The 17,073-nt window shown below is 48.4% G+C and overlaps 2 protein-coding genes across 11 annotated transcripts in view; one reads left to right on the top strand and one right to left on the bottom strand.

The window, feature by feature from the left end:
• Positions 1-4,452, bottom strand: part of ZNRF1 (zinc and ring finger 1) — a 104,280-nt gene extending 99,828 nt beyond the window's left edge. For 2 of the 3 annotated variants that reach the window (XM_042920820.1, XM_042920821.1), the window contains exon 1: positions 3,432-4,450. In XM_042920820.1, coding sequence (XP_042776754.1) covers positions 3,432-3,855 — 424 coding nt within the window. In that variant the 5' untranslated portion in view covers positions 3,856-4,450. Of the gene's footprint in view, positions 1-3,431 lie in introns of all 3 variants that reach the window. The other variant, XM_042920818.1, reaches the window with a different exon arrangement.
• A 10,119-nt stretch (positions 4,453-14,571) lies between these two features.
• The window catches only part of WDR59 (WD repeat domain 59), an 85,747-nt gene continuing 83,245 nt past the window's right edge, over positions 14,572-17,073 (top strand). For 7 of the 8 annotated variants that reach the window (XM_042918191.1, XM_042918193.1, XM_042918189.1 and 4 more), the window contains exon 1: positions 14,572-14,715. In XM_042918191.1, coding sequence (XP_042774125.1) covers positions 14,673-14,715 — 43 coding nt within the window. In that variant the 5' untranslated portion in view covers positions 14,572-14,672. The remainder of the gene's footprint in view (positions 14,716-17,073) is intronic. The other variant, XM_042918190.1, reaches the window with a different exon arrangement.

Here is a 17,073-nt window from a genome sequence, read left to right as displayed (position 1 = left end):
CAGTAGATGAGCCTAGCCCTGTGACTCACAGGCCAGTACAATTTCCAGCACGCTACCCAGCTTCCCGGCGTTTCAGGATGACAGGCCGTGGAGTGTAATGGTCAGGAGCCCAGGTTCTCACGCGGGAGGCCTACATTCCAATCCCAGCTCTGCCGCCTCTTAGCTATTTGACCTTGTGGAGGCTCCTCACCCTCGTCCTGTATCTCAGGCTCCTCACCCGTAAAATGGGAATAAAAACGCCCACCTCTTAGAACTGTCGTGACGATTAAAAGAGATGATGGACACGAGGCACTCCGATTCATTCACTCGAGAAGTATTAGCGCCAGGCACACACAGTGCAAGAGACACAACAGGGAGCAAGAGGCGCAGCCCTGCTCTCATGAAGCTTAAAACTCAAACTAAATAGAAAAAGTAAAAGGATAAATAAAACACTTATCAAGTGTGTTAAGTGCTGTTAAGGTAATAGGTGACTCACCCATTACCATGAGGGAGGCAATTTTTAAGAGTGGCCTCTGAGGAGAAATTTAAGTAGAACTCGAAGGGACCAGAAAGAGCTATCCCGTGTACCGAATGGAAGGAAAAGCATTCCAGTTATAAGGGTCACAACCTGGGGAAGTGTAGGAACAGATGCGACGGCTATGTATCCTCACAGGCTTTCGGGAACAACCTTCACAGGCTGACTGCCAAAGATTTCCACATCTGTTTTAAAAATAACAAAGATGAGGCTCAAGAGAGGTGACGTGTCTTACCCAAGGTCATAGCTACTCCCAGGAGGGGCCGAGACCCCAGTATCCGACCTCCAGATACAACGTCAGCTCACTCCCTCTGAGGAAGCTTCGTGTACATTAACCTCCCCTGCTTATTTCACTGACAACTGTTTTCTGTGCCCATGAAGAGTTCCAAAAGCACCTTAAAAACACAAGCAACAACATCACATCAACTTCCAGGCATCTACTCAATTGTGCACTGAAATCCTTACGCTTCCACTCTTGTGACACAAGAGCAAAAAGTGCTTGGACCTTACTCAAAAGCTCCAAAATAGAAACAAGTTTCTCCTCTTACAGCAACAAACAAGAGAGGAAAAGGATGTCCTGGAAGGAAGATCCTGTGGCCTGTTCCGGAAAGTGAGACAGAACCACCATTGCACAAAAGTGGAAATATGAAGGTTCACATCAAGTGAACTGCAAAGGAAAAATTAATTATTTAATTTTGAATAAAACAATGAATTCCTAAAGCAGTGGCTTTCAATCAGGGTGATGCCCCCCCCCCCGCCCCCACTCGAGCATTTGGAAACTTTGTGGAGGCATGTCGTAGGCATGTAAGGCAGGCCATGTCTTACAAAAGGACAGGACGGTCCTACAAAGAATTTCTTACCTGAGGCACCTGACTGGCTCATTCCATAGAGCATGAGTTGGGCATAAAGATTACTTTAAACCACATATATGTGTGTGGGGGTGTGTGTATAAATAATTTCAAAAAAGAGGGTATTACTCAAAATATTAGGAGCAGCCTCACACACACTTTATCATCAATCCCAAAGGGATTAATATGCCCCAACTTTCCCTGTATTCTCATGGTTCAGTGGCTCTTCCTACCCTCACCACAGCTGGATGAAAAAAAATTAAACTCAGGTTTTACAGCTGAAGAGTCTGAAATTTTGGAATCCAACTGTAAGCTCTTAACTCCAACATGGAACCTGGTACCAGGTGGCATAAGGAAATGAAGTTTCTAGCAAGAGACAGATAAGAAATTTTAGCAAAATGCAAACTCCTTTCCCAGACAAGGGTCTATATAACATTACATTTGTTTTGCAACACACAAAATTCTGTGATTTTAGAGAGAATCTTCTTACAGTGTTTTTCAGTTTAAAATCGGATACTAACGACGGTTCTTTCAAAAACTTAACCACAGTCATCTCCCAACTATAGCTAACTCTTTCTGGACCAAATTTTGTGGAGAAAAAAATTTTAATTTCAACATGTCTAAAAATGATCAAATGTCTCGAAGTGCCCAAGGCAGTCACACCTTGCATCTCATTCAGAGCAAGAGACTGATGCAGGTCGAGGAAGCTCCAATGATATCTAGAGGTCTGTTCAGGGACTCAAATACCATTTTAGCAATTCAAAAGCCACTTTCAAGTGGTACCCTAAATCAGTCACTATTTCCCCCTCAAAAAATTACTCCACAAATTAAAGTTTATAGAACTGAACCAAAAGCCAACCTATTACCAGAAATGAAAAAAGCTTCAAAAAGTCTACCCTATTTCAACCGTAGCTAGAACAGCGATCCAATAGATACATCCTCCAGAAAGCAATCTTTCTTCTTTCTACACAATACCTAGATTTTCTTCCCTCTCTCAAAGAAGTCTGAATACGTTAACTTCTTCACTCCAACTTGCCAATTAGCAAATAGCGGCCCCACGCCCTCGTGACCAATTTTCTAGAAGCCTAACCTGGCTTCTCAGGTTAGCTGAGCCGATAGACCTGTTTTCCTCCAGGAGCTCCTGCCAGTGCCTTTTCCGCCCTGCCACTCAGGGCCTGGGAAACCCTCCTCCAGCTTTTTGCTGGCCTGTCACCAGAAGTTCACAAAATGAATTCATCCAGATTCTTTGAATCCGCCTCTTGCCCTGTGATGTACCAACAGCCAGGCAATCAAGTGCCACCTCCCCATTACAAAAAGATACAGACCACCAGGAAGACCTAGCACTTAGCATGGAGGAGAAGAAAAAAGATGGAGGGATGCGAGAGTCATGGAGCCAAACCTACTGCATGCAGCACCCGCCACCAGAGCCCAGGTCCTGCAAAGCCTCAGAGGGAGGTTCCCTGGCTAGGCCCTCCATTCAGCAGGCCACACCTGTCTATATGCCAGCAGCCTTCCGGCTGCTCCATTTTTACCAATTCAAACGGATCTCCAGCAGGAGACTGGCAAAATTGGCCACCCCCTTCTCCCAGCGAAAGTGAGAGCCCTAATCCAAACAACACTTGCCCCCAATTTTCTTTCCTTTCACACTCTTTGTTCGAGAGACACTGCTTGGTCAAAGTGGATCCCCCTCTCTGCTAACGGTGAGGCAGGCACAATGCTGCAGTGACAGAGAGGAAGCCTCGAGGCCGACTTGTTACAAGCCAGACAAAACCTCCTCTCTGAGGATGGTGATGCCAATAAACGGGACTTCAATAGGCAGGTTTTGCTCTGCTCATCCACAAGTGAATCAACGCCTGAAGTCCTAATACGCCCGGCTCCGCAGCCTCGCAGGAAGCCTCTTTTCTAGAGGATAGATATCCCATTCATCCCCAGGAACCAAAGGGAAAGCAGACAGATCCAGGTCGCGCACTCCATTTCCAAATCTTCGCAAGCGCGCGAAGGTCTGGGGCGCCCCGACGCGCCCTCCCTTGCACTCCACCCTCCGAGGCCTCCACCGCCCGCGGACTCACCACTGTGCGAGCTGAACCACCTGGGTGCGATGTGCAGAGGTAGAGCATCCGCCAGCGAGGCTCGGGAGCCTAGGTACAGCATCCCGTCTCTATGGTGACCGCCGCCGGTCTCCTGGTAACCATTGCCATGGGCATAGGTGGAGTCGGACGCAGACCCTCCGCCGCCGGGCGCCCTCTCCGAGTCGCCTGTCCCCCGGGAGGCGGGGGTGTAGAGGCCAAAGGGCACCCCTCCGGCCGTGCTGGGGTCCATGCCCATGCCCGCCACTGAGCTGACCGAGCGGCTGCGCAGCCCCATGGCCCCGCCGCCCGCCCGATAGTGCCCAAAGTGGGGCGCCCCTCCCGGCGGGGGCACGGCGCTGTCATCGGTGGAGACCCCCGGAAAGGGGCCCCGGGAGCGGGCCGCCGTGCTCTGCTTGCCCCCCATGCTCGCCCGGGCCCCGGTGGGGCGGGAACCTGGAGGCCGAGACCCTCCCCCACTTCTCAGCAGCGGGGGGAGGGTTGGGCGAGCATAAAGGGGGAGGGAGTCAAAAAGGAGACCGGGAGGAAAAAAAGGGGAAAAAAAGAAAAAAGGAAAGAAAACCCGCGGGGCGGAAGAGGCAGGCGGGCGGGGATCCCAAACTAAGAATTTAAAACGATCCAAGCCAAACGCATGTTTCCCCTCAAGGTCCAAAGAGGCGCAGTCCGGCGCGGTCTCGGCGCGCCACAGGCCGCCCCCGGGCTCCCGAAAGCCGGGGGAGCCGCAGGGAAGGAGGGAGGGAGGCGGCGGGCGGGCGCAGGGAGGCGCCGGAGGAGGCCGCCCGCCGGACAGGAGGAGGCAGAGGAGGGCTGGGGGCGCCGGGCGCGTCCCCCTCCTCAGGTCGCCGCGACCATGGACGCCGGCCCGGACCCCTCCAGGCCTCGGGCGGGCTGCGGCGCTGGGCGGCCAGGCGGAGCTCGGGAAGCCGCGGTCGCGTCGCGTCGCGCTCTAGCTCCAGCCGCCGCCGGCCCCGCCAGCCGCTCCGCCCCGCTCGGTCCCGGGCTGCGCTCGCCGGCGCTCCTCGCCGCCGTGGAGACAATGGAGGGCGGCAGAGCGCAGGCGCGGCCCGCGCCCCCTCCCCTCCCCCCCGCCGGGTTAACCCCTTCGCGGCCCCTGCGGCGCAGGGCCGCTGACGCCCGGGAGGTCCCCACCCACCCACCCTGCCCGACCGGCCTGTGACCTGAGTGGCCCGAGCCACGGGGTATCAGGAACAGAAGCCAGGCGTCTTTTCAAAGCAAACACTCTTTTAAGTCCCCGAAAATGGCTAATTATCGAGGGGGAAACCACCTATGGGAGGAGGGGCGGCGATGGTTCAAGGGGCTGGGAAGGCAACGCCAGGAAGCATGAAAATTACTCAAGACGCCTACCTGGCTCTGAGGGTCACTGGTCAAGCCTCCCTCCCGGCACAAATTTGCCCCCACAGCACCCTCTGGTGGACGTGCTGTCCATTCTTTCGGAGGTTTCCCAATTAGGAACCCCTAAGATCAGGAAGCTAAGCATTTGGGGGATTCTTAGCTGTTTGGGGGTACGGAGCGAACTGGGGCACTTTTGATTCCGGATTTTGCTGAGAGTAGATCACAATTTCCTATGTGGGGCTTATGCAATGGGTAGATTCCTTAGCTAAAATGTGATCCTGAAAATCACTAGGTGTACGATAGAGAGTGAAAAGATACAGAAAGGGAGTAAATAACACAGCTAGGACTGGGATTTTAGAAACTTCCTAGTCCAAGATAGGTCCTCTGTTTGTTTACCTTTTGTTGCAACATGCACCATAGTGGGACACGGTGGGTACTCAATAAATGTATGTTGATCAAGTCTGCATTTTGCAACATATGTCTGACATATCCACATCCATCCATCCATCCATCCATCCAACAACTATTTTTCAAGTGCTGGGTGCTGGCTATGAGCATCACCCAGTCCCTCACCTGACTTCCTTGTTCTAAATGTCCCGAGATACTTCCGCATCAAGGAGCCAAGACGGTGTAGAGAGATATTAAAAGAAAACCTCCGAAAGAAGAGCTGGTCTGTCATAGTTTTTGACTGTCCCAGTGTGAGCAGTTTAGAAAGAAACAAAAGAAGACTATTTGCAAGCATGGAGTGCTTTGGGTGAGCAGAAAGCCCTACAGAAGGAAGTAGAGAATTCTGCTGGAGAAATTAACATAGGAAAAAACGAGGTGTTCCAGTACCCAAGAAATTATCTGTAAGTGCCTAAATAAGGAATCTGTGCACACCTAAGATCCAAATGAGTATCTGAAGGAAAATTAGAAAGCTTAAATTTGAGATGCCTGGCTGGCTTAGTCAGTAGAGCATTGTGACTCTTGATCTCAGGGTTGTGAGTTCAAGCCCCATGTTGCATGTAGACATTATTTTTTAAAAGTAAAGTCTTAAAAAAAAAAAAAAAAAGGAAAGGAAAGAAAGCTTACATTTAACCCAATTTTCTCCGTGAAGAGAGACTATGGTAACAGAGGAGGGGTGGTACAGTATTGTGCAGAAAAAGATACTAGATCCCTTGATAGATCTCTACTGGGGAGTTAAACTCACAATCAATAAAGATGGTAATTATCTAAGTAGCTTTTGATTTATTTATGCATTCAACACTTTTTGAGTATATCAGACAAAATATGAATGTCTGGTAAGTGCCAGGCACTGTCCTAGGTTCTGGGACACAGTAGAGAGCAAGATGGATGGAGTCCTTGTCCTCACAAAGCTTCAGAAGGACCAATACCAATTCACACTCACTAGGATGGCTAGAGTCAAAGAAGACAAATACAAGTGTTAGTGAGATGTGTAGACATTGGAACCCTCATACCTTGCTGGTGGGGATGGAAAATGGTACAGCCGCTTTAGAAAGCAGTCTGGCAATTCCTCAAAAGGATTAAACAGAGTTACCATGTGACCCAGCAATTCCACTCCTATGTATACTTCCAAAAGAAATGAAAACGTAGATTCACAGAAAAGCTTGTACATGAATGTTCACAGCAGCATCATTCAAAATAGCTAAAAAGCAGAAACAGCCCAATCGTCCATCGCCTGCTGGATGGATAAAGCAAATGTGGCATACCTATGCAGCGGGCTATTACTCAGCCATAGAAAGAAATAACGTGCTGATGTGTGCTACACCACGGATGAACCTTGAGAACATTACACTAACAAAAAGAAGCTAATCACAAAAGACCACATACTGTGTGATTCCACTTACGTGAAATTTCCAGATTAAGCAAATCCATCGAGACAAAAAGGCTAAGGGTTGCCAGAGCCTTGGGGGGTTGGTGAGGATGGAGAATGACTACTAGCAGGTTTCCTTTTGGGGGGATGAAAGTGTTCTGATTTAAATGATGGTTGCACAGCCTTGTGAATATACTAAATACCCCTGAGTTATACATTTGAAAGGGTGAATTTGATGGTATGTGCGTTACAGTGCATTACCGTACGAAGTATTGAAATATTGAAGTGAGCAGTGACAATACAGTGTGACAGATAAGCCGAGGACAGGGCCTGGCTTGTGGTTAGCACTCAAATATTTGTCAAACGAATGAGTGAATGATGAAGTGGTGTCAGAGTGAAAGAACATGGCGCTGATGGAAGGGGATGGGCACCAACACAGATTTCCCAGCCAAGGCTGAAAAGATGAGCTGGTGATTAGCCAGAGGATGGGGTTGCAGGGGGAGAACTGGGTTTCGGGAAGACAAGAATGTGCCAAGCAAAGGGAACAGCATGTTAGAAGTCCTAGGAGCATGGCATCTTCAAGGAACCAAAAGCTGCTGGAGGGCTGATATGAGAGCATATGGGGAACCAAAGACGAAGCTGGTCCCTCAGGGGTAACCAAGAGGGTCCTAGGAGCCATGGTCAGGAGCGTGGCTCATATCCTGAGGGGACACAGACTCTGGGAAGATTTATCAACATCATTATCATTAACAAGAATAAATGCTGGGGCACATGAGTGGCTTAGTCAGTTAAGCCTCTGATTCTTGATTTCTGCTCAGGTCATGATCTCACAGTTCCTGGAATGAAGCCTTGCATTGGGCTCTGCGCTGGCTGGCAGCACAGAGCCTGCTTGGGATTCTCTCTCTCTCCCTCTCTCTCTGGCCTCCCCCAGCTCTCTCTCTCTCTCTCTCTCTCTCTCTCTCTCTCTCTCAAAGTAAATAAGTAAACATTTTAAAAATAATAACGGCCAGTGATTATTGAGCACTGAAGATGCCAAGACTTGAAAAATTAAGAAACTTGCCCCCTTCCCACATAAAGATCTCAGTTTTATATTCATAAAGATACCGGATGGAAACATGAGAAACAACATGATGTTGTCCCCTGGGGGTGGGCAGTGGGAACTGAACAGCTGGCTGACAGGATGGATGACAAATATTTGTTTCATTATATACGTTTTTGTATTTTGGTATTTGAGCCATGTAACTCGAGAGAGACAGAGAGACAAAGTATACACGTGTGCATTAAAGTCACACAGCTCACAGGACCAGAGCTGAACTTCTAGGCTTAACAGGGAACGTGCTCATCAAGGACTCTTTGGATGACAATTTCATTTTCTCTGTATGCTTGCCGACACGGTGAAAAAAGAGTAGATCTCTTTAACAGCTCTATTTCTTTTTGTAAATTAAGAATGGGGCGCCTGGGTGGCTCAGTTGGTTAAGTCTGACTCTTGGTTTCAGCTCTGGTCATGATCTCACAGTTTCATGAGTTCGAGCCCCACGTTGGGCTCTGTGCTGGCAGCAAAGTCTGCTTGGGATTCTCTGTCTCCCTTGCTCTCTGCCCCTCCCCAACTTGCACTGCCTCTGTCGCTCTCAAAATAAATAAACAAAAAATAAATAAATAAATGCATTTTTTAAAAAAGAATTTGCCCTTAAGGTTTATATTCCAGTCTAGTGATTATGATAGGCCAGTCTCTCTCACATCTGGCACCACAGAACAGCTGGGAGCTTGAACGGCAAAAGTGAAGCCTCTCTCTCCTCTCTGCAGCGAGATGACCTTAGGCTTAGGTGCCCTGTGGGACTCTGACCAGCAGCCTTGCTCAGGCGATGCCCTTGTTATCTCCTTGCGCTTATTAAATAACACATTTCCTTTTAAATTAAAATATTAAAACACAGAGCAGGGAAAGTGCTTCATTCAGTAGCTTGACTCTACCCTTTCCATCTTAGGGAGAGTGACTCATGGCATAACAACAGGCATCCACGGAGACCTGCAGCCTCAGATTAGTTTCGTTTTGTCATTTGTTGCGTGGAGAGTCCAGTATGGGTTTTGCTGCAAGTTTCTCCTGTGGGTTCCTGGTTTAGAGTTAATGCGTCCGGGGACGTGTCAAGTCATTTCGGATGCTCTCAATGCAAGGATACCAGATGCAGAAATGGCCCCAGCTAGATTTGGGACTCGTGTGTTACTATTTTTTATCTTCATGCTCTCACTGACCCTGGGTGAGCCGCTTCCTGGCTCTCCTTCAGCTGTGAAACAGGGTTAATAAACCACTGACCCACCTACCAGAACTGTCAGGAGAAAGGGCTGGTAACATTGGGGTTGCCAAAGCCCGCAAATGCCAGTGCATAACACTGCTGCAAAGCCCCAGTTTCAAACATCTCCGGAAGGATGTAAGTCTGGGAGGTTCCTGAAAGGTTCAGAAAATGAAGGAAATAGCTTGCTGGGGCCTGCTCCTGGGAAGCCTTAGGAAACCTGTGGCCTCCTTCCTCTCTGTCTCCATGAGCCATGGCTTTGGAGGGAGCCCCCAGCACCTCCTCTGGCAGGGTGCAGGATAAGTGTCTCCCAGTAAGAAATTTCCTCCCAGACCTCTCAGAGCTCTTTACATTTTTATTATTTTGCTTGAAAGGGAAACCTCAGAGAAGCCAGGGTAATAGGCAACCAAATGCATACAGCGAGGAGCAGGAGCATGTGTGCACGTCCACAAATATTTGTTGATTGATGGAGAGGAAAATTACTAGTGGGGCTCAGGGCAGGATTTCAAGATTCCCAGATGTAAAGGGACTGAGGGGTTGGCTAACTCCACATTCTGCAGAAGAGGAAGCACGGGACTAGAAAGATAAAGGGTCTGAGCTCAAACTCACAAGGCTAGTTGCTGATAACAGCCAGACAAAGCCCTGGATTTCTGCGTTGACCACGTACCCTGCCTTCCTGTGGTGTGGCTAGCAAGTGACCCTCTGAAAAGACCTTGCTTGGTGATAAGAGCCCTGTGTCCTGGTCAGCAAGCTGAGATCTACTTGACGAGGGACCCCCAACTGTCTCCCAGTCTCTGATTCAGACAGGACATTCATATGTGGATCTCAAAGGCACACAGCAATCAAGAAGCAGCCAGAGAGCTCTAGATTTAGCTCCAGAGTCCCCACTCTTTTTGTGATGACAGCGTGGATGGGAGTCAGAAAAAGGAAGGGCCCCAGGGGGCAGTATGAAAGTTTCTCAGGCTCATGCTCCCTCTCTCTGGGTGGGCTCATTCGGTTAAGCCTCCCACTTTGGCTCAGGTCATGATTTCATGGTTTGTGGGTTTGAGCCCCGTGTTGGGCTCTGTGCTGACAGCTCAGAGCCTGGAGCCTGCTTCGGATTCTGTGTCTCCCTCTCTCTCTCCGTCCCTCTTTCCCACCCGCTCACTCTCAAAAATAAATAAACATTAAAAAAAAATTTTTTTTTAAATTCTACCGGGGCTTTTTTTCACATTAAGAAAGAAGACATTGAGAGAACAGAGGGCACCAAGGACTTGGAACCCAAAGTACTTTCTGTGCCTACAAATCATGACCAGCAGGTTTTGAGAACTAGACACATGTGAACTAAAGAGGCGGGCGTGGAGAAGGGTTGCAGAAGTGCTCAGGGCAATTGTAAGGCAATCCTACCAGTTCTAGTAGGAAATATTACCACGCTACATATAGACAGAAAGCTTTGGAATACCTATATCTCTATCTCTACCTGTATCTCTTTATCCAAAATAAAATTCAAATGCCCAAGCAGGGCCTTCCTCACCAGCCCTTTCCAGCTTTTCCAGCTGTACTTCTTGCTACAACCTGCCACATACCCTAAGTTGTAGCTATACCTGACTATTTACTAATCACTTATTTAGCACCTATTTATTGAGCACCTACTATATCCAAAGCTACAGGCAAATAAACAAGACTATGGCACGTTAGATGAATGAATTCACTTATTCCTACGTGATGGCATGAGCGTGCCTAGGAGGTACTCTTTTTTTTTTTAAGTTTATTTATTTATTTCTTTTGAGAGACAGAGAGTGAGGGAGGGGCAGAGAGAGAGAGAGAGAGAGGGAGAGAGAGAATCCCAAGCAGGCTCCGTGCTCTCAGCCCAGAGCTGGATGAAGGGCTCTAACTCACGAACTGTGAAGTCACAACCTGAGCCAAAATCAAGAGCTGGAAGCTTAACCCACTGAGCCACCCAGGCACCCAGAGGAAGTATTCTTTATCTTTCCTTCTCTCTGGCCTTGAACCTTGTTTGCAGTTTTTTCCCTTCCTGGCCTGGTGAGCTGAGGCCCTTCTCTCCAGAGCAGTCTTTGGCCTTTTCTGTGATAGAGATTTGGGAGGAAACTGGGAAGCAAGAAGAAAGGCCAAAGCGGGAGGGTGAAGGCCAGGGCTGGAGGAGTTTTTTAAGGGCTACAGTATGTGAGAATAAGGAATAAATGGATAGGAAAGAAGGCAAAGGGTTTTAAGGAGAAGGAATGGTGATTCTGTGTCCCCTTGTGGGCGTAAAGAGTTACAAGTAAAGACCTTGAAATTACTTTTGGTTTCAGTTTCGCAGAAGGCATCCTTTTGACCTAGACAGTACTCTAGGGACATGACTTTATATGCTTTTCCCATTCTTGCACAAATATGGAGTGTCCTGTATGTGTAGTCACCATACACGACTGAACGAAACAGATCTGGTCCCTCTCTTCCCGAAGCTTGAAAATATTAAATAAACAAATATTGAATTACAAATTGTGATGTGTATTTTAAAGGAAAAGAAAGAAGCAGAGCTTTGTGAGTGTTTTTTGGGGAATTCCTTTATCTTTGGAACACATCTCCCCTCTTCACACTTAAGGGTCTTTGTCCACACTTCCGGCGCTAAAATACTTCTTTTGATAGTGTATTCTATCAAAACGCTAATATTATACTGAAAAGCTTAAACGGCACCTTGTTCAGGATGCGGTGTCAGGTTTCTTATTTAGGCTGTCCTCTCCTGCCACGTTGCTTGCAAGTCTCATAAAACCCAATTCAGGGGTGCCTGGGTGGCTCACTGGGTTAAGCATTTGACTCCTGATTTGGGCTCTAGTCTTGATCTCACGGTTTGTGAGTTAGAGCCCTGCCTTGGGCTCCATGCTGAGAGCACAGAGCCTGCTTGGAATTCTCCCTGTCTCTCTCACTGCCTCTTCTCTATTAATGTGCGCTCTCTCTCTCTCTCTCTCTCTCTAAAAATAAAGAAGCATGAAAAAAATTCAGGGGGCACCTGGGTGGCTCAGTTAGTTGGGCGTTTGACTTTGGCTCTGGTCATAACTTCGGCCTGCATTGGGCTCTGTGCTGACAGCTCAGAGCCTGGAGCCTGCTTCGGATTCTGTGTCTCCCTCTCTCTCTGCCCCTCCCCCACTTACACTCTGTCTCTGTCTCTCTCTCTCTCTCTCAAAAATAAACATTAAAAAAAAATTCAGGGGGGGCGCCTGGGTGGCTTAGTCGGTTGAGCATCCGACTTTGGCTCAGGTCATGATCTCACAGCTCGTGGGTTCGAGCCCCACATCGGGCTCTGTGCTGACACCTCGGAGCCTGGAGCCTGCTTCTGCTTCTGTGTCTCCCTCTCTCTCTGCCCCTAACCCACTCGCATTCTGTCTCTGTCTCTCTCAAAAATAAACATTAAAAAAAATTAAAAAAAAAATTGGGGCACCTGGGTGGCTCAGTTGGTTAGGAGTCTGAACTTGACTCAGGCCATGATCTCGAGGTTCACGTGTTCAAGCCCCATATGGAGCTCTCTGCTGTCCTAATGGAACGTGCTTTAGATCCTCCGTCCCCTCCTCTCTTTGCCCCTACCCCTGTGTGTGTGTGTGTGTGTGTGTGTGTGTACAGGCGCACGCACACGCATGCGCGTTCACTGTCTCTCTCTCAAAACTAATAAACACTAACAACAACAGCAACAACAATAATAGGGGCGCCTGAGTGGCTCAGTAGGTTGGATGTCTGACTCTTGATTTCAGCTCAGGTCATGATCTCGCGGTTCCTGGGATTCAGCCCCGCGTGGGGCTCCATGCTGTGAGCATGGAGCCTGCTTGGGATTCTCTCTCTACGTCTCTCTCTCTCTCTGTCTCTCTCTATCCCTCCCTCATGTGCTCACTCTCCCTCTCCCTCAAAATAAATAAAGTTAAGGAAAAAAAAAACCCACAACAAAAAACCCTATTTACTCTCCAAACTTTGTACCTGTTGTACTGTGACCAACTCTCCCACTTTGTCTGGACTGAAGGGATTCCTGGGCAAGTTGGTCACCCTAATTTGTTGATATTGTCAGTCTTCCCCATTATATCCAACACTCCAGAAGGAAAGGTGATCCTTCTTATCTCTATTCATGCCGGGACTTGTACCTAGAAATAGTGATAACATTAACAACAATAGTAGTTTACACTTGAGTGTTGACTACGTTCCTGGCCCTGTGGTTAACTCCTTACAAGAACCAAACAGAAGTAGGTCATTTCTCCTTTCTTTCTTTTGTTAATATATTTTTCCTTTCTTTCTTTTTTTTAAATATATCTTTTTAAATATATTTTTGAAAGAGGGACAGACAGAGCATGAGTGGGGGAGGGGCAGAGAGAGAGAGGGAGACACAGAATCAGAAGCAGGCTCCAGGCTCTGAGCCATCAGCACAGAGCCCGATGCAGGGCTCGAACTCACAGACTGTGAGATCATGACCTGAGCCGAAGTCAGATGCTTAACCGACTGAGCTACCCAGGCGCCCCCATTTCTCCTTTCTATAAAGAAATTGAAGCTAAGCCAGTCAAGCCGGGATTTGAGAGGGTGGGACGAAAGAAGAGCACCTAATCACCACTCACCATATCAGCACAGTGGTTCTCAAACTCTTTGTCAGGAGCTCTTCACACTCTTAAATATTATTAAGGACCCTCCCTACCAAACTTTCATGTGGTCTGTATCTACTGAAAGTAACTTTTAGAAGTTAAAACCAAGGGATGCCTAGATGGCTCAGTTGGTTAAGCATCTTACTCTTGGTTTTGTCTGTGGTCGCGATCTTATGGTTTCGTGAGACAGAGCCACGCGTTGTAGAGCTCTACTCTGAAGGTGTGGAGCCTGCTGTAGATTCTCTCTCTGACCCTCCCTTGCTCATGCTCTCTCTCTCTCTCTCTCAAAATAAATAAATTAACATTAAAAAAATTAAAACCAGGAATTTAACATATATTTTTTCATGATTTCACTTGAACATTAATGTGCATTATTATTGATACATTTTGTAAGTAAAAAATACCTGTTTCCTAAAACGAAAAAACTCTAGCGCGAAGAGTGGCAGATCTCTTTAACGTCTGGCTCAAGAGCAAAGCTCTATTCTCACATCTGCTTATGTTGTTTACTATATACCACATAGCTTCTGGAAAGAAAGTGAAAAAGGCAAATAACTACCTTAGTACGATTATGAAAAATGTTTCACCTTTGGAGACCCCCTGGGGTCCCTGGTCACTTTGGTAGGCGCTGCTGTTTCCTATGAAAAAAAAATCGTGCCTTCGGACTTATCAATGCCTTTACTGGCGGCCTCAGGAGATGAGGTAAATCTTTGGTTTGCGCGAATGCCGGGTTTTGGTTCGCCGGGGCCCTACTGGGGTACACCCGCGAGGAGACAGGGAGGACAACACGCGCCTCCCCTCGCCAAATCCTAACTCGCGAGCTCTCCGCGAGTTACCCCCCGCGCCGCTCACCCTTGGACTACGACTCCCGGTAGAGCTTGCGACAGGGGGCGTGTACCCGCAGCTGCGGGGAGCGTGGGTCACTCAAGCCGAGGGACGCAAATGGAGGGGGCGTGTCTGTTTGGGGTAGGCGCCGTGACTCAATTGGAGGAGCCGAGGAGAGGGGGCGGAGCCTGCGTTTGGGTCAGCCAATGGTTTGAGGTCAGGCGGAAGAGGGGGACGGGGCGTGGCAGGGCTCACTCGCGGGCTGCGTGGGGCTCACCGAGCCCGGGAACGCAGGTTTCGGGGGGGTGGGAACGCGCAGCCCTGGGGCCGGGCGGCTGCGTGCGGAGATGGCGGCGCGATGGAGCAGCGAGAACGTGGTGGTAGAGTTCCGCGACTCGCAGGTGAGCTGGGGGCCAAATGGAGCCTTCTGGGCATGCGCCCTCCGTGGTTCCCCTCCCCCACGTTGCCGAGTCCGTCTTGGGGGTGCCAAGGCTATCCTCTAGCCCCCTCTGGGGAATTAGGTTAGGGTTGACCCGGAGCTGTCAGACCCGAGCGGACGAGGGGAGCCTTGATGACCTTTGGGGGCGGTTGGGGCGATCGCGGATGGGGTATCGGGATTCCCCGCGGTGGTTCGGGTAGTAGGGTCGGCCTTGGGACACCGAAGCGCAAAGATTGAGCGCGAGTGACTGCTGAGGGAAGGCTTTCCCAGACCAGGGTGGTGAGGAGGGGATATGCTCCCCGAGGCCCCGGGACTCGAGGCTTAGTGACTTTGGGTGAGCCGCACAACTTCTCTGAGCCTCAGCTGCGTGGCCTTAACCTTGCCTCACAGGACTTTGGAGTGGATTCGATTAAAAGAAAAACAAGACTGCGTGTAAAGTGCCTGTTTCTGCAACTAAGCTTTTAAGTGGTTGCTGATGGTAGAATAGTGAAAGTATTATATACAGAGTAGGCGTGTGCGCTGCACGCATTGCTCGGGTTCGAATCCGGGCTGAGCCCTAGAATCCCGGCTTAGCCCTAGCCGGTCATTCCCCCTCAGTGCATGAGTTTTCTCACCTGTGAGAAGGTGCGAGTCGTTCCTACCTCCGTAGGGTTGGCGTGAGAATTTTATGAGGTCATATATTTAGAATATGTGGCACAGTGACGGGCACGTGGTAAGCCTCCAGGAACAGGAACGTTAGCACTTACTAAAGAGATTTTTTTTACCGTTTTTCTATGTCGTGCCTTCCTAATGCCTGGCCTTGTGCTAAGCGACTTGTCTACATTTTCTTTTTCTAATTCATGAAAGAACCAAGATAAGTAGATGTTATCCGATATTATCCCCCTCCCCCCACCTCTTTTTTTCCCCAAAGGAGGAAGATGATCTCGGTTGGGTGATCTCAAGTGACTTGGCCAAGGCCTCCCATTATGTTGGCCAGATTGGCATTTGAATGCAGGCATCCGGCCCCAGGAATCTTGTTGGGTTCATTGCACTACTTTGCTTCGGTCTGTAGGAAGCTGTCATACAGTCATTCCACGATAAATATCCCATTTCCCCTACTCCATCACCCAGGACAGGGTCTTGGTGATTCTCCATTTATTCAACAAATATTTATTGACTACCTTCTGTGGGCCAGGCTTTCATTCACAAATTGATTCAACAGGAATTTATTGAGCCCTTGCCTGGGGCACAGTGCACACTGTATCAGTACTCAGGTGAATTATACTGAAGGGAACTCTGGATTACATCAAGGGGTGATGTGGTTTCTTCTTTCTAAAACTCCATCCCTTTTTCTTTTTCTTTTTTTTTTTTTTTCCATAAAGATTAATGAGTAGAGGAGCCACCCACCGCTTTGCTCTGTGGTCCCCTCTGATACATAGCCCCCAGGGAGAATTTGAGCCGCAGCATTCGGATTAAAGGTTTCTGAGACATTTTGCACTGTCAGCACGGTGTCTTGGGAGGCCTGCTGTCCCCAAGGGAGGCGCCAGACTCCTAGGGAAAAAGAAGTGTACTCCTGTTGTCCTCCTTGCTAATTGCTTTCACGGGGACTAACAACAGAGTCGTGTATGGTACCTCTGAGCCTGCTAATTTGGAAGCTACTAATCTGCAAATGCTTTAATTCTCACTGAAACCCAGGTAGTCCCACCCCTCCTTCTCTATGGAGATGTAATTGAAGAGGCCTGCTGAGAGGGTGCTGACACATATATTAGGATGTATGAAGTAATATCAAATAATTAAATCTGAACAGCAGTTGTCATAGGAAGAGAACAAAGTAAATTGGGCAATTTAACTGCCTTGCGGGAGCTTCTCTTTTTCTTTTTATATTTTTCTATTCATTTGGAAAGGTGCAACCTAGTTTGAATTAGCAGGGTTTTGTGGTTGTTTCTGGTGGCAATGGGGAGGGATCTGGACCCACTTTATTAACTGTTTCATTCAGACAGAAAAAATCAAAACTCTTCATATTGTGTTTTTGAAAAGGAAAGCCAGAACAATAAACTTTTCAAAACACCCTGCCTCTTTTAAAAATAGTTTTTTAGGGGCACCTGGGTGGCTCAGTTGGTTGAGCATCTGACTGCGGCTCAGGTCATGATCTCATGGCTTGTGGGTTTGAACCCAGAGTTGTGGTCTGTGCTGACAGCTCAGAGCCTGGAGTCTGCTTCGGATTCTGTGTCTCCTCTTTCTCTGCCCCTCCTCTGTTTGCTCTCTCTGTCTCAAAAATAAACAAACATTAAAAAAAATTGTTTTTAAATTGTTTTTTAAAAACTTAAAGCATTTTGGTTTT

The sequence above is a fragment of the Panthera leo genome, chromosome E2 (assembly GCF_018350215.1).
Source record: "Panthera leo isolate Ple1 chromosome E2, P.leo_Ple1_pat1.1, whole genome shotgun sequence".
Lineage (NCBI taxonomy): Eukaryota > Metazoa > Chordata > Mammalia > Carnivora > Felidae > Panthera > Panthera leo.
This window is presented reverse-complemented; position numbering and strand designations above follow the sequence as displayed.